The 20,716-nt window shown below is 41.3% G+C and overlaps 1 protein-coding gene and 1 long non-coding RNA gene across 6 annotated transcripts in view; one reads left to right on the forward strand and one right to left on the reverse strand.

Moving 5' to 3' along the window:
• The window catches only part of LOC142056634 (uncharacterized), a 132,711-nt gene extending 113,327 nt beyond the window's left edge, over positions 1–19,384 (reverse strand). Inside the window, exon 1 of the long non-coding RNA XR_012660398.1 lies at positions 18,629–19,384. This is a non-coding gene — a long non-coding RNA (uncharacterized LOC142056634). The remainder of the gene's footprint in view (positions 1–18,628) is intronic.
• The window catches only part of TAPT1 (transmembrane anterior posterior transformation 1), a 53,295-nt gene continuing 48,884 nt past the window's right edge, over positions 16,306–20,716 (forward strand). The window contains exon 1 of one of the 5 annotated variants that reach the window (XM_075091800.1): positions 16,306–16,383. Coding sequence is in view for 1 of the 5 variants with exons in the window: in XM_075091797.1 (XP_074947898.1) it covers positions 17,918–18,227 (310 nt within the window). In the remaining 4 variants the exon portion in view is untranslated. Of the gene's footprint in view, positions 16,384–17,816; positions 18,228–18,271; positions 18,423–20,716 lie in introns of those variants that run through there. The other 4 variants (XM_075091797.1, XM_075091804.1, XM_075091801.1 and 1 more) reach the window with 4 other exon arrangements.

Below are 20,716 nucleotides of genomic sequence, written 5' to 3' on the forward strand. Positions count from 1 at the left end.
AATGGTACTTGAGAGATGAGGCCTTTGTCTCTCAACTAGATGAGAAAATGAGAGCAAATCCTCCTCCTCTACCTGAGGGGAAAAAATGAAACAGGGATATTCAAGTTTGATACTTGTCCTTGGCCACACTGTTATATTAGAATTCTTTTTTTTTTTTTGATCACTGGGCATAGCAAAACCCTGCTCTGCAGCTAGATGGTCCTTCCTTAATTTGAGTTTTTTATAAAGCTAGAGGCATGGTAATTCTGGATTTACTTGAATTTACTGAGTACTCTGTGAGGTACATTTAAACTCAACATCCTACACTAGCGCAAGCTATAACAGTGATAGGATGTAACATGCTATTGTATGCAACCAAGTATTTCTCCATATTTAGTCCATGTTCCACCATCACCTAAAATGACAAAATATGTATGGTCCTTGAAGACTTAAAGAATTTACCAAGTAGTTGACTGGTCCAAAGCCTTCCTGGTGACATTCCCTCTGCTCTGAGTACAGTAGGTACTTTGTTATAGTGATGAATTAGCCTCATTGCAGCTTACTTTGACATGAGATGTTTCCCTTTAAACTGCTTGCATAGTGCTTGATTCTTTTCCTACCTGCCTGTATCTTTGACATAGAACAGGTTCGTTCCCTCCATCCTTTTTTGTCTAACTGAAAAATTACACAGAATCACAGAATCCCAGGTTGGAAGGGACCTCAGGGATCATCTAGTCCAACCTTTCTGGGAAGAGCAGAGTCTAAACAAGATGGCCCAGCACCCTGTCCAGACGACTCTTGAAAGTGTCCAACATGGCCGAGTCAACCACTTCCCTGGGGAGATTATTCCAAGGGTTGACTGTCCTCACTGTGAAAAATTTCCCTCTGGTGTCCAGTCAGAATCTCCCCAAGAGCAACTTGTGTCCATTCCCCCTTGTCCTCCCCATGTGACTCCCTGTAAAAAGGGAGTCTCCATCTCATTTGTAGCTACCCCTTAAGTACTGGAACATGGTGATGAGATCCCCTCTGAGCCTCCTTTTCTTAAGGCTGAACAAACCCAGTTCTCCCAGCCTATCCTCATACGGCAGGCTTCCTAGTCCTTTGATCATCTTGGTGGCCCTTCTCTGGACCCCTTCCAGCCTGTCCACATCTTTTTTGTAGAGCAGGGACCAGAACTGCACACAGTACTCCAGGTGTGGCCTGACCAGTGCTGAGTAGAGCGGATTAATGACTTCTTTCTCTCTGCTGGCGATGCCCTTTTTGATGCAACCCAGCATCCTGTTGGCCTTCTTGGCCGCAGCAGCACACTGTTCACTCATGCTGAGCTTTCTGTCCACCAGGACCCCCAGGTCCCTTTCCACAGAGCTGCTCTCCAGCCAGATGGACCCCAGTCTGTGCTGCACTCCCGGATTATGTTTTCCCAGGTGCATGAAACTAGGTTTTCTATAAATTGCATTTCAGACACTTAGTCAACAGTGATGGACGGCTCACCTTTCCCACCTCCTCAGAGCAGCCATGCTCAAATTCCTTTTTTTTTTTTGCCAGCTCTGAAAACCAATCTCTTGACTGAGACTGAGTGATCACGTGCTGTTATGATTCTACAGTGAGAAGGCTCTCTTCCCCACCTGTTGCTGGAGCACTGCCACTCCAACTCGACCTTTACTTCTGTTTTGATAGACTTGCTGATAGGTTTCATGCTGTCAACCCGTTGGTATTTTCCTTCATTTCTGCTTTTTTATCCTGGAAAGTTGTTCTCCTTCTGGATATCATGAGTTGAACTCAAAAGCTGCCCTTGTCTGCTCTGGTTTCTTCACGTAATTCTGACTGGCAAAAGAAAAAGTCTCTCTCACTAGTGGTCCCAAGGAAAGATTACTTACAGTGGGTGATGCAAAACTTTTTAACATGCTCGTCTTTTTTCTTACACACTTTGTAGGATAGCTAACACCTCTTGGAAATGATATATGGAAACATTGCTGCGTTATGTCTGATCTGCCTATGTTATATTCAGGCAACATAATCTAAACTGTGAAAGAACACTCTAATTCTGGGTGAATGAAAACACATTCATATCGTATTTCTGTATCAACATCCTTACTATATGAGCACACTTAGCTAGTCATTTCCTCATCAGAGAAAAGTCCTTGGACTTCATTCATATTAATGTACTCTTCTTCTTAACCCTAACGTTGAGGGCATTACCTCTTTAGTTTTAATGGAAGTTGAGCAGAAGATGGAAATCTCACAAAAAGTATTTATTTGCTGACCTCCCTGAATCTGGGCAGAGGAGATAGTGTGTGATGGATTGTATAAAGAAAAAAAAAATAACGTTATTTGCCTCTTGCAAACTGATACGGCAAAGAGAACGTAAATGAAGCAGCATTAAGGCAGCAAAGGAGACAGGAAAGTGATAACTGTCTTTAAAAGATTACTTTAGAATGGCGAAGGAATATATAGACTAGCTATACTTATAAAAAGTGGGTGAAAGCTCTGAGCTATGGAGAATGGAGTTGGAGTAAGAAGTAATAGAAGACTTTAGGCAAACTTCAGGTCATGGAAGTAAGCTTTATGGAAAAGCAAACACATGCAGAAATGGAAACTCTTACCAAGTTTTTAACTTGAGAGAGGTACAAAAAGCAGAGCAGACTCCTCTGTAAAACGTGCTGCTGATCAGTATTGCAAACATTGCACGCTTTCAGAAAACTTGAGAGAAAAGACAATTTTAACAAATGATACACATTTTGTGAAGTCAAGAGAATGGAAACAGTGGGACAGGAAAGACCATATGACCTAATCCCATAATTCTGACTGAATTCTCAGGTCTTTTACCAGAATGTTGTCAGCCTTAACTATGAGTAGTTAACCAGCTGTTAAGCAATACCATCAATGTCTGTAGTCTTTAAACACTGGCATAAGCTCAAAAAATAGATTGCAATACATTAGAAAACCCTCAATTTATTTGCAACCTCATGGCTAATAAAGGGTATATTACTTTGCCAAGGCTGCCCTGTTTTGGTGACTGAATTAGTCACAAAGTCCCACAGCCAAAAATCAGCCCTATTTATTTTTCTAAAGCCAGCAGTTGCACTGAGTAGTTAAAACACAGGCCAGCTTTTCTACTGCAAGTTCAAGCTGTTACAGAAGTAGCAGAGGTAGAAGCTTCCCAATTTTTCCAAGGTGTAGCACATCCTGCAACAGTACGGCCTTGTTTTGCCAAAGATGCAGAGAACTCCAGGGGCAGATGTAGAGAAGTTGGGATTCTGGAGATGGCTGCAACTTGCATGTCACCTTTAGCACAACTGGACTCTTGAGGTATCTATAAGGTGCAAAACGAAGGAGGCATGCAGAGCTCCCTGGAGAACAGTACAGGGTGAAGGAGAAGTTTTAGGGCCATGAGGCCTTATTAAATGGCACCCAACCAAGTTTTCTTACCACATGGTTTTGCCTTCTAATCATAAAGTAGGTTCAGAAAAGGATGTAGATGATATATGGGCCATGTATTTCACAACTAGCTTGCCACTGTTCAGAGAAAGCAGGTTATGCTGGCATCATTTCTCAAAGCAAACCTTAAGTAAGCAGGAATATCATGACATATACAGGTTCAAGAGATTAATTTCCTGTCTCTGACACCTCTCTTGAACCTCCACCCTGCTCTTTTCTTTCTGAGCAACTGTAAATGGCAGTGTATTTATTGTTACTTTGCTACATCCAGTGGAATATTCAAAAGATCTACTAAATGCCACACCTCTCCCTCTTCTACACTAATCGTATACATTTCTGTGCTGCAACTCAATAATTTCAAAATATCCATTACTGCAACATCTGGCTCCTTTTAAGACTTTCTCCAATGTCATTCTCCAACACAGTCTCCATCTCTGCCACTCACTTAACTAGTTCCCACTGCCTTCTTCAAGCCGTCTGAAAATACCTCCTAACATAAAAAGAACTGCCACTCTGTAAATGTACACTATGTGCACAGTACGTCAGCTCTCAGATCCATCATGAAATGTATCATTGCATCCACTGAATTTTATCAAATGTATGCATCATGAAAGAGGGGTGATACATGCACCATCTGTGTACATAAATCATGCCATTTATTCTGCACACAGAGTGCAACGCATCAAACGCGCTGCATGTGCTAAACAAACAGCTCCACCTAGTTTCTAAATAATGTTATTTCTCAATTCATAGTGATCATATACACTTCGAACAAAACCAAAGGTGAGCAACAAATTAAAATAGAAAATACTTAGAGCATTTCAATAATGTGGAATAGTCTCAGCTGGACTTCTCACCCTTCCCTATGCAAACCTCCAAACGGACACTACACACCACAAATTCTTTTGACCATCAGTTCCTCCTCCTCACTGCAGGTGCCAGGCTTCATCAGTGTTAGAGATAAATTTAGGCACACTTAGTCCCAATGGTCTTGAACTAACCTTTGAATCTGCCAGTTTCAATTCAGCATGGGTAAAACTGAGGTCTCTGTTTTCTATTCAGGTCTTTCATCTCTCTTCCATTTCCTTCCCTCATAGGAAGTGGTTTCCTCTCAGTGCACGTAACCCCATGTCCTTCAAGCTCTCCCCTATTCCACGCTAAAAATAAAAACAAGATTAATCCTATTACTAGCCAGGTTTCCTTTGCTCTCCTACATGGCCATTTCAGAACCTCACTGATTTAGTGGTTAGAAAATTTTCTCTAAATTCTAGGCTAAATTAATTCTTGGACAATTTATGCCCTTTACTCTATTGGATGATATTTGTGTAACAAATTAGTTTTTCTGCCCTCAGATCTTTTTGAATTATTGCTATTCAGTATGTCCTCAAGTGTTGAAAGTTGGTTTCTACACTGTGGTGCATTAGACATGAACATCTACTCTATCATCTACGTATTACTGTAAAGCTAGTGTGCCTTCATGGGCAATGCTTCATCCTGAGTAGCACTACTTGCCTGTGCAAAACTTCATCCTGAGTTGCATCACCAAAATCTGAGGCTTTCCAAATGGGCTCTGCTTTGTGCTAGTGATACAGTGCATGGTATAGCCTATCTTACTGTGTGTCTAGCAGCTAAGAGCCACCTTCTCTACCGGCTCTCATTCACTTGTCTTCAAGAGCCTCCTCAAAGCCAAGCTGAGGAAACAGCAGGACATAATGCTTTATAACACCTACTTACTTAACCTTGACTTTCATCCAAAGCTAAATGTCTGTTCTTTTATGTTACAGAGAGGAGAGGGGACTCACAGGCTGGCTGTTACTTCATGTTGCTTTCCCATAGTGGCAGAAAAGCTAACCTGGTATTTTTCTCCAGGAAGTCTTGAAGAAGGGCTACCTGGTGGATCTGTTTACCCACAGGCAGGAATTGATTAAATGATCCTTATAGAAGCTCCTTAGAAATGTTCACGGACAATGACTTCACTTTGTAACCATCCTACCCGCAACGGCCAAGCCTGGGACTCGTCACTGATGACTGCATTAGCAGGAATATTGCCAAAATACTTTCTCTGTTCTTTGCCTGCTATTGGTTCAGTATGGAGTGACTAGGTAAGAACAGAAAGAGTATTTTAATAAAATGTCCTCACTGAGCTGTACAGGTCGTATTCAAAGGGCTTGGCATTCTAGCTGTTATATGCCAGCAGGTCACATTTACAGTCACAAGATGGCAGCATAGAATAAAAGATTACTGATATATTTGTTGCTTATGTGTATTTGTTGAACTTCAGTTTGCTTCTATAGTGTAAATGTTGAGTTTAGCAGTGCCAAAAACATTTACTTTTGGTGCTAAATTTATTAAGTATTTTCCAGAAGCATAGTCACCTTTATATTTCACATTTTCCTACAGAATTTCAGGCCTTTCTTTAAAAATCTGGTTATCTTTGGATATTCTTCATAGTGAGTCTTTCAAAGAGAAATTTTACTTACAAGCAGACAAGTGCAAACAATTTATATCCACATCAGAATTATAGCACAGAGTGTGATAAGTCAGCTGCTGGCAAGGACTCTTCACAGGCAACTATATAGATCTGATAGAAGTCCACACTAAAAATAAAAATTACAGTGAAGTGAAAGATACATTTTTAAAAAATCAAGGATTACTCATAAATACAAGCCTGGATGCATCAGAAAGATAGAGTAGTCAACAGGGTTCTGGTCTGAAAGTCCCTGCAGTCAACAGAGAGCTAAGAAACGCCATAATTAAAAAGGATGTATCCTACCACAGGTGTGTGCAGCCCCTGGAGTACACTGGCCTAGTCTAAATGTCTCCCTTAACTTGTCTTGTCTACTCGTTGTCCCCCCAGAATTGCAGGAGCCAAGCCATAGGTGAGATGATAGGCTATCCAGAGCATTATTTTCCTCCTACTCCAAATATTCACCCAAGACCAGTTTGACACATCTTGCAGCGACCTCTGCAAGCGGTAGGCAGACTCAGTCTGTCAATACAACTAACTGTACCCAGGTATTTTGGGGAGCCTTTTGGTTTTGCCTTGCTGTTGTTCTTTGTTAACATAGCTGGGGCAAGTCTCTATAATACAAAATATATTTAATTGCTGATTGTTTCCACAGTTCACAATACTTTGTATCATTAATAAAGACACTAATTGCTTAATGCCAACATAGATTGCTGGCTTATCGTTATTACAGGTATGCAGACTCAATAGGCTACATCACTAATGTGTCTGAAATACCCATATAAAGAATGTATACTCAGACTTAATGGAATTTCTTCATCACAGAGGTGATCAGTCTCTGCACTTTCTTCTCCTTCAAAACAGCATAAATTCAGAATTTACAACTTAGGAAGGGGTGAGTGGCTGAGAGACCCAGAAGCAACCTTTCCTTTGTGACTTCTGATGCAAAGACAGCCACCGATACCACATGGAAGCAGAACCCCAGGTGAAGTCCAATGCCGCAGTACTGCCTCCAGTTTGGTCCGGATTATGACAGCAGCACAAGGTAAAGCCTGGTGTCTGCCGGTGAGTAAGAAATAAATGATCTCTGTCAGCCTGAAATCCTTTTGTGCCAATTTTGTCAAACCTGCAAAAGGGGGTGAACATAGAGTACAGCAGAGGGCTGAGGCATGCCAGAGCTAGTCCTCTACTTGACCTAGCTCATTCACCAGAGTGCAAACATGGAAAGGCAGCACACAGCCACTCTTGGGCCCCTTTTGTGTTTAAGTGGAGCATTCTTCTCAATTACTGGTAATTACTCATTGTATGATCCTTAAAAGACCTATCATACTGGAATTCAGAAAATCTATGCATGTTTTAGATAAACAGTTAAGCATGGCCGCAGCTGATGAGCCTTACTTACTCTACTTACTATGAGGCAGTATCCTGTCTCCAGCATTCTATCTTCAACCCCAATTGATTTCTTAAAAGGAAAGAAATCCTGAAGCATACCAGGCTGGAATAAAAAGTGTTCCTATAGGCAGATTCTTCTAACCCCCATCAGTTAAAATCTGGTTCATGTCCAAATGAATGAAGATTAATCCTTACCATAGAACTGAATCTTTACCAATGCAATTCTGAATATTATATCTTCATTTTCCATTTGAAGATGTTGGGTAGCATAGCTATATAATGTTAAAAGAGCTTTTCTTTATCTCTGTACTGACTGAATTTCAGTTGTGGAGTTAGTCCCTATGCTTTTCAGCAGATTTTTTACATAGTTATTTCTGGCAGGCATGATTACACAATCTCTGAAGGACAAAATGAACCCTTACCAGCTTATTTCTGAGTGTTTATCCAACACTGATATGAATGATCTTAGATATCACCATTCTCTTTAATTAGAATAGGAATTAATGGTTCTTGTCAATTTACTGTAGATATTTACATGATTTTAGGAAAAACACAAAAACAATTTAATGTGGGGTCTATATATTTTAAATCCAAGTTTGTGTTGGTAAAAACATTAAAAACCACTATAATTTTCAAGATTAAATGAAAATCATTGTGCTTTGGACAATTTAAATAATCCTATATTTACCTGTTACATCAGCAACCTTCACATCCATCTTGTACTGAGAAAAAAAACCCTCCTTGCTTGTAAAAAGCACCTTCTCCTTTCCCTTTGTTACTTGGATGAACTAACAAACCATGTATATAATAGTAATGGGTTTGTTACCTCTCACAGCTATGTTCTTCATTCTCTTGTAGGTCACTCATTTTTGTTGTTAACCACTTGGTTCTTTTATTACTATAATCTCCAGTTTACACAGGAAAATTCTTGGAACAAAATCTTGTTGTGCTTTATTTGTAGGGGAGATGCTATGAATTAATATGACAGTACATCAACAACTGCAACAATCAAGGATAGGAAATCCAGATGTAAACCAAAGTTATGGTATTTGCCTTCCTGTTGCATTTCCTGATTGAGGATTTCAGAGATAGTAACAGATGCTGCTGAGTCAAGCATCACAGTTCTGTGAAAAGGTGGCATATGTAATAGTATTCTTATTTTATATAAAGGAAAAAAATGCTATAGAAATAATGATTCTACTTCTGAAATAACAAAAGAAACATGTTGATTCCCCATGCTTTGATCATAAACTGTTCAATTCTCCTCATGTTTTAAATGGTCATTTGTAAGTCTTCTACTGCAGAGAAATCCCTTACTTAGCTCCTCTGGCTGAGAGGCAGGCATGCTTTTCATTTGTTCCAAATTGATGAGATGGCTTTTTACTAAAATAGTCTACTTCTTGTTCTGTGCATTTCATTTCTAGTTGGACTCAAATGTCAACAAATTGATCCTTGGCAAACTAAGCTTTACACTATGTAAGGTCATTTCCTCATTGAACTAATTACTTCACTGTATCTGTTGAAATATTGCCTTTAAAGTAATTGGGGACTTACATATCCATGTTCTTTATGCAAATTAAAATGAATAGCCTTACTTAGTAAATGGGAAAACTGACTAAGTGTTAGAGCTGTTCCCAACCTGGAAATCCATTTCCCACATGAGAAATTCAGCTGCTAACCCCTATCCTGAATTTGTCACCATTTTTAAGCCTGCATGTCTAAAATAACACTCCCCAACCCAGATCTAAAATTCTAAACACAAGTGGCTCCCTTAAAAAACTGTTTGTCACCTCCAACTGCCTCTACCCCAGCAAGACTTGTCAGCGCTTTCACTTTCTCAGTGCCGAATTATCTGCTCAATTACTTCCCTGAAAGCCCACAGAAATCAGGCTTTGTTGCACAAAAGAGCTGGCTCAGGATCAGTCTATTCCTTAACTTCCTAAAACAGGCGGCTTCTAGCATGACAGTGTTTGAGTGATCATTGCAAACAAACAGGAGGGTGTTCCTCTCTCCCAGGCCACCAGTTATTTTCCAGACTGAAACACTCAACCCCTGGCTGTGCCTTTAGGACACTATGATACTGATTGTGAAGCTGATTCAGCCAGGCATTACACCCGCTCACTCAAATTCAGCCAGAGGTCTAAAAGGTCAACAACAATATTCAGGCAAAGTTTTAAAAATTTGGCTGCTGAGGACACGAGCCAAACGCGGCTAAGGAGGTGAGAACAAGATCTGCCATGGAGACACACTGTAGAAAAAAAGGGTAACCTGGCACCATGGGCAATCTTAACTCACAGCATCAGAAGACAGGAACATGCTGTTAGTAGGAAAGGGTAAATCAGAAGATACAGTAGTTCTGTGAACATTATTATCTTTTTTCTGTTAATTCTCAGGTATTGATTTACTAGTCTTGCTTGCCCGTATCACACACTCCAATTTAAATGTGTGCTTGTGCTCTGCAGACACATCAGGACACATATTTTAACCATCTTACTGGAAGTGTAAAATATTTCTGTTAAACAAGGTGTGCTTTGTATATTACCATAAGGTATGCTACTTGCAGTTAAGATGATAGTTCTGCATTCATCCAAGGGGCAACACTCAGACATTCAACTGTTCTTATTTTAATTGATAATTCTGATCTTTTTTCAAAGAATCTCACATAAGGAAAGGGGAGTATAATTGTTATGGATTATGAAATATAGGAACACTGGGAGGGAACTGAATGTGCCAGCTGGGAATATACAAAGGAGGGAATGAGTCATGCAACTTCCAGTCATTCGGAAAGGGGTCATCCTGACTGGGCAGGACTGCAATTATTAAAATTTATGTATCAAGCATTTATTCCTGGGTTGAATGAATAAATGATCTCCTAGCAGATCATAATTATCACAAATGATCTGCTAGCAATGCTGTGATAAAGGCTCTGTCAGCAATTATAGGGATTTATAATACAGAACTAAAATAGTGCATCCTGGTCACTAAAATAACTCTAGAGTCAGACTTCGGATCAAGTTATCATAACCAAGCAGCTGACTAATGCCCACAAAAATACCCGTATACATGGGAGTCATCTTTGTGCAAGCTGGTTAGGTATTTGCTTGTCTAGGGTTCTTTTTGCTTACAAACATCTCTATAGAATGTATGGGTACTTGGTTATGTGAACATGCATTCTGTGTGCAGGTGCTCTAAACAAACACATGGACATCAGTGCATACCTGTGCAAGTTTTTTAGGCCAAAACAAGCCATCAGATTGTAAAGAAGCATATATTCTTAAGGCTGAGTTAGAACTTAATCTAGTACTCCACAGTAAATCCTGGTAACAGAAATTATGACAATACTTTAAACATAATAGTGTTAAGAGACATCATTTATGGGACTTTGTCCCATTCAGCTGCCTGTGTTTGAAAATATGCTTTCATAAGATTTTCCAAAAAGGAATCTATTTCATATTGGTTCAATTAAATTGCTGGATTCTTTAACCAGAATCCAGCAAAACCTATGTTCTTAACCCCAAAACCTATGTTCTGATATTCCAAATGTGAACTTAGTGGCTGACAGATGGAATCTCAGCTTTTACCCTCCGTGAGTTCTGTCAACTCTTAATGTGGCTTCGGTGCATATAACTTCTTGTAAGTTACAGGATCTCACAACAAAAATAATTTGAAAATGAAAAGGAAAAACGTGTTTAGTTAATGCTCTGCTAGCTGATGCAGATGTAGGGCAGGTAGGGTTACTTTGCAGGAATATCAAGCATTTTCAGCGTAAGTGCCTTTCTTTATGATCTGCCAGGGCTGAAGGAACAATCTGAAACAGGTTCCAGTGCATCTTCTTACTCATCAAGGTAGAGCAATCCTCCAGGAGTTCCAAATATCTAATTGGATTTGTACGGAGTCTGCCAAATTAAAATTGCCTGCTTCAAAATATAAAACTTAGCAAAAAAAGATGGGAAATTTTGAGTTCCAGTTAACAATGTGTTCTTATCTCATCAGGGTCTTTCGTGTGTGACATAAGAAATCACTCCCTTGATGCTGTAACTGTGCTATCGATAGACACAATCTGATATATTGATAGATCAGTTTGTGAATACATCAAAAATCTATGACTGCACACTAACCTATAAAAGATCAGTCAGACTACATTGGTGTCACTGGAATTAAATCAGAGTTGACCTTGATCCAAATGCTACTGTCACATTTGACAACTGGATTATAAGAGTTAATTAAAAAGAAAAAAAGCAAAAAAAAGCAAAATCCAATCTCAAGGGAAGACAATTAGTAAAAACTGGAGCACTGAACCCTTGCCTGAAAAAGACTGGCTGATTTTAGAACATTTCTAATGTTAAAACAATACTTAGCCCCTAAAGTTGATCTTGATATCAGTATTCTGTTGTCATGTATATATAAATAAACATTTGCATGTGTTTATATACATAAAAACAACATCTGTGCTCATGAAGAACAGTTCTGCATAACGTTTTTCACCTTCATTATATTGTGCAGAGTGGATTAGGTGACCTGTATCTATTATAGCATTGTTTAAATAGCATCTAACAAATTAAACAATAAAACATTTCTTCTTTTGAACTTCAAATAATTCAAAACCCATCCCAACCTCATGAAAACTGCACAAGTCTGCTGAAGGTCATGGCATTATTTGGACTTACAATGACTGAAGGCTTGGTCTCCGAGCCACTGGGTATACACTTACACGCATTACATGCCCTTTCCTATGTATGCTATGCTTCATGTTTTTCATGTCCAACTATAATTACGAAATGAGCCATGATTTTCAGAAATAGGAATCTAAACTAGGGGTCCCAGAACTTCTTAACTGATTCAGTTGGTCCTACAGGAGGGTCAACTTTTTTGAAGAATTTTTACTGCCTAAAATCAGAAAAACATGTGCCCTATGTTTAAATCTAACACATCTGAATTTTCTCCTGAGTAGAGATGCTTTCCAAAAGTGAGAGACTTAAGATCCTATCTAGAGATCTCACAATCTAATTTTAGGCACAAAGCTTGTATGTATGTATATATCTGCATAATTTAACATAATATAAATGCTCTTGCTGAGTTGAAGTTTTCAACTTACCAATATCAATAGGACTGTTTACGGCAACTCGGATTGCTAATGATTTTTATAACAGAGATTTCCATCTCCATGCGTTTGGCGCAACTGAAAACTCATCTTGTAAATTCAGGCACAAAACCCAGGCCGCACTAAATTTGGGATTTCACCTGAAAAATATGAAGAAATGGTAGACTGAAACTTGTATTTTAGGAAACCAATTTTTAGAAGTAACATTTTCTGACACCTAAACAAAACCACTTTCTGTCTGTTACTGGGAATTTCATTCTTAGGTAGAGGAAACTCATGTTTAGGTGCTAGAACCCTCTTCCCAGGTGCTCTTCTCTTCCTAGTTCATGACTTTTGGAAGTCTCATTATTGTTTTTTCATCTGCATTTTCTCCACTGATTTCCTCCCACCTATTCCCCTCATATCTCATGTCTGGCTTAGCTCTGCTGAGGAAGCAGCTGAGGATGGAGTCAAAGGAACATGCACTCTTATCTTATAAGACTTAAAACCATCTTGTCATGTATAGAGCCATCTTTAAATGTTAGGTAGTATAGCTACAGATATGTAACAAGAAAAAAAGAAGGAAGAAGAGATTACAAAACCTTTCTTCCAGCACTTCAGGATGAAGATTGTGATAAAGTAACCTGGAATTTAAGAGATTTAGGAATCTCCCTGCTGCTTTACTTTCAAATGTGTGAACCTTATAGGGAAATGCCCCATGTACCATTGAGTTCAGTTATGTTGATGTTGAAAAGATCATTTGCTGCTTTTCATACGTAACAGGTGTCAGAGGCTCAGGTATCTGTGCTCCAACAGAGGCAGCAGTTTAAGTATTAGTTGTGGCAGTTTGCTCAAGATACAAATCCTGAAGAAATCTTGACACTGATAAATGGAGATCAGACCAGGGGCAGGAAAAAACCATCACTGACAGTCACAGAAAAAGTATTGCCTTGATAAAAAGATTCAAGATATCTGTCAAGGAAAGAACAATAAAAACTTTACACTAGGGAACTCCTAGAAGTCCTAGCAAAAATCAAAGAATATTACAAAATCTATTTTCAAGATAATGTGAGCATGTTTTTAAAAACCTGTAATACTGAACTAACTTTCTGAACCTCTGCCCTTCAGTCCTCCTTGAACTATGGTCCCAAGATAAGATGCCACATAAAAGTATCTCATAATCTTCCAAAAATTTCTAAGATGGCAGGTGTGGAAAATCAGGCTGTCACTGGAAAGCACCATTGATTTTAACTGTGCAGCAGCTCCTGTGCTATACAATACAGTATCCAAAGCAAACAAATAGTGGAAATGTACCAGTGAGAAGTCAAACCCGACTTTCAGGTACTGTAGTATTGCATAACATGATTTGTACTTGCATTATTCAAGGACATGCTGATGTTGAGTAATGCCCTTGATTTACCTAGCAGCCAACCTAATCTTTAGTGACCCTACAACTTAGGAAAAAAATATGGTAAACTCTAGCATTGTAAATTTTATATTGAGGTAAGAAAAAAAATTAGTAAATGAAACATGTAGGGTGCTAGTGTCTATACAACAATTTCTCATACTGTTTATTTTTCATATGTGAAGATTACACCATGCAAAAATTAATGTGCTGCTTAGATGTTGAACATAAAATGGAGGAAAGAATCTTTAAATGATTTTTGTCCCGTGGGCGTAAACAGATATTTTTAACTTTAGCTACCAAACAGAACTGACTGAGACAGAATTAGATAATACTTCCAACCAATACTTTTGTACCTTGCAAATATATGACAGCTGCAATTCTGAAAGATTTAGAACTAAGTTTGTTAATATCAGTTGTTGCTAAGAGATGCATTGCCTTTAGTAGAAGAATGAATATGCACCCACATACTAAGAGGATCAATGAACGAAAAGTCACAAACCCAATACAAAATAACTTGTTTATATTACAAAAGGGTCTGAAAATATTTATTGTGGAAAAAAATCAGCATTATTGCACTTTGAATTCCTTATGAGTTTTGCTGACTTGCCTCTTCACAGGTGGTGTACTCCGTGATGACATTTTTAAAAACAAAGAATTATTGAAAATTACATGGAAGACTATAACTCAATATAATTCTTGCATGAGACTCAAGAAATTAAACCATTAAACAATACATTTTTAGTATCTAGTCCTTTTTCAATGATATTGCAAAGTCTAAAGAAGTTTGAGCCTCACTGACAAAAAGCTTACAATGGAAGACAGATACCAGATGTTTTCATGTAGTTGGGAGTATTGCAGTTACTCATAACCATTTCATACAGCTATGAGTATTGCATTGTTATTATCACCAATTTAACACCTGCCTCTTCTTTATTTCTAGTTAGTGTATTCTCCGGTTTCACTTATCTGTGCTTGGTACAGTACACTGACTTCCCACACTTCTCTCTAGACTTTTTTTCATATTTCCTAAGCTATGTCCACAATTTACTTCTCATATGAGATATAATTTTGTTGACAGATTTTTTTTCATGTTTGTATGGCACTCTAAAAAGAAGATTTTACCTGACCTCTTTTTAGCACATTTCACTGACAGACCATCTATGTTAAAAGGGGATATCTGAGTTGGTGGGGGTAAATGACACAGATGGCAAGGTCTGCAAAGGCAACGATGTTCTGCCAGCAAAAAGCACTACAAAAAATGATTATGCATTTTCTGAGTCTTCTTCTTAATGACCTTTTGTTGGGTCTTGTGAGGAAAAAAAAATCTATTACGGAAGAGGAGGAATTTTAGTCCATGTAAAAATATTCTTTAGAAAAAGACCATCCTCAGTAGGAGGCAGTGTAGTTGCAGCAGTGAGTACTCAGGGACTAAAGCACAACTGAGCTGGACAGAATATAAAAATTTTAATACTTGACAGTGCCGGAATAAACTTTACTGATATCAAATCAGCAAAAATCCCTCTGTGATGATCATGTATTAGACACATCATAGGCAGATAAATATCACTCTAGTATATGTATAGAAAATATCAGGCAAAAAATGAAGCAGCCTGTGCAAAGCACCAAAGATCAGCAGTACTGACATTTCTAATAAAATTCAAGTAACTCTTAATTCCAAGTCTGTATTCACTGCACAACTATCCTAATGGTTTTTGCTGTTGTATGAATGAAACTGCTTTTCCTCCTTGGAGACAGCGAATATTTTGAAACAATCCTCACTTTCCCCCCTACCTGCTAATTAACTCTTCGGGGGAAAAAAAAGTGAAACTCCAGCTGTGGGAACATGGACAGGGCTGTGCCTTGTTCTAAGAAAATCGCTTCAGGAAAAAGACTGGTGAATGGTTATGAAACTGCAGAGTGGATCCTGACCTGCTGCAGAGTCACTCCATAGCATGTCTCACAGCAGATAAGCTATGGAAAGCAACAAAATACATGCCCAAAATTCTCATGCCCAAACAGCAGATGGTTCCAGATAACTCCCAACAGCAGCTATCATAATGAACCACTACTTCCTACATCAACACTGCTAATGTTTTTCACTAACAACTTTTCCCCTCTGACTTGCCTAGGTCAAGGACTCAGATATCTGAAGACTGGATTTTCCTGTAGTTGGGCTGACCTTCTGGAAGTGGCCACCATGCCAAAATACCACATGTAATAGTTGAAATACACACCTTTGCATGTGGAAAAGAACATATTAAAATTCTGGCCAATTATGGGTTACAAACCAGATGTAAAGTACAGAAAAATGTACAGAAAGACTTTGTGGGTAGAAACTTGAGGGTAGCTGCTCAATGCGTCAGAAATATGAGGCAATTCTTAGCTGAACCATATTGCAGTCATGCTATTATCATGCCTTCAGCTGAACAAGCCCAAGCGAAAAACTGGAAGATGTTGTAAACTAAGCAAGGTTATCTTGGGTCAACCCCCGAATAGAAAATGTACATGCTGACACAACCGGTGCCAGCAGTTCATTAGATAGCTTCTCAGCGGGCCTGGTTGAAGAAGAACATAGCTGGTTGTGAGATGAAACTTGATGCTGCAAATGCCTTCATTTAGGTAAGACTGATAACAAGGTTGTGACAATTTTTTGTCCTTAAATATCATGCTATGAGTCTTATGGATGGATATAGCTTTTATATACAGTTGGAAGGAGAGAAGCAGAGCATGTCTCAGGGTGTCATGTAACTTTGCATGGACTGCAACAGCACTCCTACTGAGGGAATTTTTCAGCTCTTTTTGGAGCTCTTTGTTCTGCATCCTGTTTTTCCAGCTGCTTTTCACATCTGCAGAGAAAAGATGGGAGAAGAAAACCCAAACTTATAGCGTGTACTAACTATCACTGTTAGCTCCTGCTATGATACTCCTATTACACATGATGAGTGCCTGTAAAAAGCACTCCACTGCCTGAAGCTACCAGGATATCAAGAAATCCTACTGGATTTTAGGCATTTAGAACTACTAATGGCAATATAAGTGGGCATCTGTAGTCTATCCAAAGCCTGAAATGCTCTTTGAGACAACTGTCCAGTCAACTTAGAGTTACAGAGGAAGAGTACTATGGCCTTCTAAAGCAAGAATAAAGCACTCTGTTTTCCGAGGAGGAGTGGCTAAGTATTAAGCTGACAGAATCCGGCCTCTGAATATATAAGAACGTGAGAACTGAATGTGAAGGAGATCTTGTACTTGAAATTCAGGCCAGGTATTTTGTCCTCGTGCCCATGTGAATTCCCTCTCTAAACAAGTGCTTTGCTGTACCTTGAGCTCCCTGCTTCTTATATTCATGTTTACTCTTGTATAAATTATAAGCACTTTGAGACAGGAACAATTACTTTTCATTAACATGGTCTCTGACAAGCCTTATCACCACCAGGATCATGCTGCCAGTAACTAACAGCATTTCCAGCCTCATCACTTCATGAAGGACAAGTTTTCAGACCCTGGCTCTTGGACAGGCAGGGCCCGTTGACCTTTGCAGGCTCCATGCATGGTGGTGCCTGCCCTCTCATGCCCGGCGGGGTGTCGTGAGCTCCCTGCGAGCCCGGTGGCTACAGCAGCACCCATCCTTCATGCAGCTGGGCTCGGCCGCAGTGACTCCTTCCAGAAGCCTGCTGTAGGAAGAGATGCACAACCTGGAGAGGGCAGGTCTGTGACCGCAAGTGCCCAGTCGAGTCCAACACGTGTTACACAGTTCATGGAAATCGTGCTGGCTTTAGGGTTAATAATTCACCTCTCGCTTTCCATTTTCAAACAAGCTCTTTATTTGCATGGTGCGAGGTTGATTAACCACGTTACTTGCAATTGTTTTGAACTACTGTTCCGCTGCTGGTGCAGCAGGTGAAACCGTAAGCATTGCACACGATTCCTACAACAACGGCAGAGCGCCCGCTAGGTCTCTCCTCTAGCAAAAACGTATCGGTTTGCGCCCAGCAGCGCCTATAAAACCGGAGTGAGCTTGGAGGCTGTGCAGAGTAAGGTGTTGAGGGGGCGATGTTCGGGAGCGCTGGCACTCAGGCGGTTAACGGTGGCAAGATGGCGGCACACCGCCTTCAGTCCCGCCCCCCGCGCCGGGCGGCGCCGCTGTCGCGCGGTGATGAGTCAGCGGCAGGGGCGCGGCGCGGCGCGCGGCCCGGGGGCGGCAGGCGCGGAGCTGGTGCTGCAGCTGGCGGCGGACATGGCCGGCGTTGCCGACGCCGCCGCGCCGGGCAGCGGCGGGGAGGGACGGCGCGGCGGCGCCCCGGAGCAGCAGGAGAGCGGCCGGGGGGAGCCGAAAACTCTCTGGGGGAGCAGCGAGTCGCGGCCGCCTCCCGCCGGCCCGGGGCAGCCGTCCGCGCAGCAGCGAACGGAGACGCTGGGCTTCTACGAGAGTGACCGGGGCAGGAAGAAGAAGCGGAGCCTGTCGGGTGAGGGGCGGCGGCGGGGCGGGCGGCCTCCTCCCGCGGGCAGGGGCGGGCAAAGGGCAGTGAGGGCCCCCCGGCTGGGTCGCCCGGGAGAGCGGGGCGGCCGCGGCGGTGCTGCCCGGGGCAGGCGGCGGCTCCGGGGCGCGTCGCCAGCCCCGGTTCCTCCGGGCGCAGCCGGGGCCGGGGTGGGTGCCTGGGGTGAGGCTGAGGGCACCGTCGCCGCCCGTCCGGGCGAACTTGGGCGAGCAACTTCCCAAAGTGCGGCGGGACCTCTCGGGCCTGGGGAGGGAGCGCGGCCGGGCGGGGAGCGCCTTCTCGCTCCCTGCCCTCGCCTTCGGTCAGCCGGGTCGCCTGTGTCAGTGAAACAAAGCCCTTCAGCGCGACCGGACCGTGTCCCCGCTTACCTCGCGAGCGTGCTCGGGAAGGGAGGGGGCCAGCGCAGCCCCTGCGCCCTGCCGCGCTGCAGTCGGCGGGAGGTTGTTAAACACCGAGGGCGCCGTCCATTGAAGCGCTGTTACACACTGAAGTAGGAACGGAGGTGGTTGCGCCTGGTACCGGCGGGCCCTGACGGGAGCGGAGCGCGTCTCGAGCTGCAGCCCGGGCTTCCCGAGCCCGCGCGCTGCGGGCGCGCTTCGCTGCCCTGCGAAGTACGAGGAGCGCTTCGTTGCCTTAACGCGTCGTGTTACGCACACGTAGCGGTGGGTCCAGCGGCTTTGCCGCCGCTGCTGAAAGTAACGGTGCTGCTAGAGCCTCGAAGTTGTATGCAGGTTATTAGAACTCTTCTAAACTAAGCGTAGTTTACTAACTGAGGGTTTTGTAGGGAAAGATAAGGGAAAATGTCACGGTCTTTGCTATCAATCCGCAACTATATTTACTTGAACTGGTTATTTCAGGTATCTACAGAGTAAGTTTTGAAAACAGCCCTGCCTTTTTCGCAAAAATTCTTGCTTAGTGTGGCAGGCCTGATTACGTGTTGGTAAGGTTATAAATATCTTTATTAGCACCGTATTCTTAATTGAGTGGCTTGCTGAAAATCTGGAAGGTGCTCAAAGCGGTGTTCAGATTTCAAGATTTTCTGCCTCAGTGTTGGCTCGTATGGGATACCGCAGGTCTTATTGAGTACAAAAAAGAAAAAAATAGGAACTGGGATGTAACTTAACTAATCTGCTAACAATTCAGTGCTTTCTGTCTAAGCTTGGCAGGTCCTGTGTCCATTTCTGACATGTGTTGTTATGCCATAGGACATGCAGCATCATTGGCTGCACTTCTGTGATATTGATGAAACTAATGTAATTTCCATAGTTGTAAGGAATTGGCTTGATTGAAGTATTACAAATTGCCTTGTGGTGAAAAAAAAATGATCGAGATACATACTGATGTGCCTGCGAGAGAGCTGAACATATAACTTTATGAAAAGTAAAGAAATTGTTACACGCGGGGGAGAATTTCCTATCTTGCAGTAATTGATTTTAAATTAAAAAATACTTAATCATTGGTGCTTTCAGACTATTCAGGACAAGAAAACGTTAGAACAGGCTTCTTGATGGAGCAACTAAAAAGTCCAACTGGTCTAATGGTAGCACTATGTTAAATGGTATATATAGAAGTAGGGTTTTTCAAGGTGGTAAAGCAGAGCCAGTACTGTAAAAGGAAGTTGTTTAGGGGAGAAGGAAATACTTGGTTTTTAAAAATCATATAGTGCTGTTTTAATCTTGATAGATTTAGCCGAGTGTTTATGGAAGAAGTGTGTATTTAGGATTGGTGAAGTGAGTGCCTGGAACTGTTGCATTTAGGATTAAAGTTATGATTATATAACAATAGAACATTATTGAGGTGCAGTGCATTCTGCATTTGCACAGACTTTCCTCTGCTTTTTTGGTGAATGGCTGTGTAGCTATGCATTGGAGTATAGGTTAGGTAAATCATTATCTTTTTACCTTGGAGGAATTAGTGGCCTTCTATGTTTTGAAAATGCTTGCGCTTTTCTGTCCTGAGGTGGGGATATAAAGGAGAATACTTCAAGCATTAAGAGGATGCTGTCTGGACTGTTTAAACTTAGCCCACAGTCTAAAACTTTCTGACTGGAGGGAAATTTGAAGTAGGAATTACAGTGTTTACTTAGTTTTTTTAAAAGAAAATGATGCTTTGATAGCAGAATAAAGCTGATTTTCAGATTTATTACTCTGTTCTGCCTTGGTGTCTCCTCCTGTTATTCTGCTTACTCTGTTTTCCCTGCAGGGTCAGCCACTGCTCTGTTTCACAGCTGGCATAGAACTAGGGCTGATGCTGGGTGGCAGTAAGTGCTCAGAAAGGAGCTGGCTGAGCGACTGTGTGCTTCAGTGCATCCCCTGGCACTGGAGAGATTGTTCTGCAGTCGCAGTCTGGAGCTTGTATATTGATCAATCTCAGTTATGAGGAGTGATTATCTCTTAATATCTAGGGCATGGAAGTCTAGCCAGGTGGAGGAAACTTAAAATCACTTGTTTGCAACA

The sequence above is a fragment of the Phalacrocorax aristotelis genome, chromosome 4 (assembly GCF_949628215.1).
Source record: "Phalacrocorax aristotelis chromosome 4, bGulAri2.1, whole genome shotgun sequence".
NCBI lineage: Eukaryota > Metazoa > Chordata > Aves > Suliformes > Phalacrocoracidae > Phalacrocorax > Phalacrocorax aristotelis.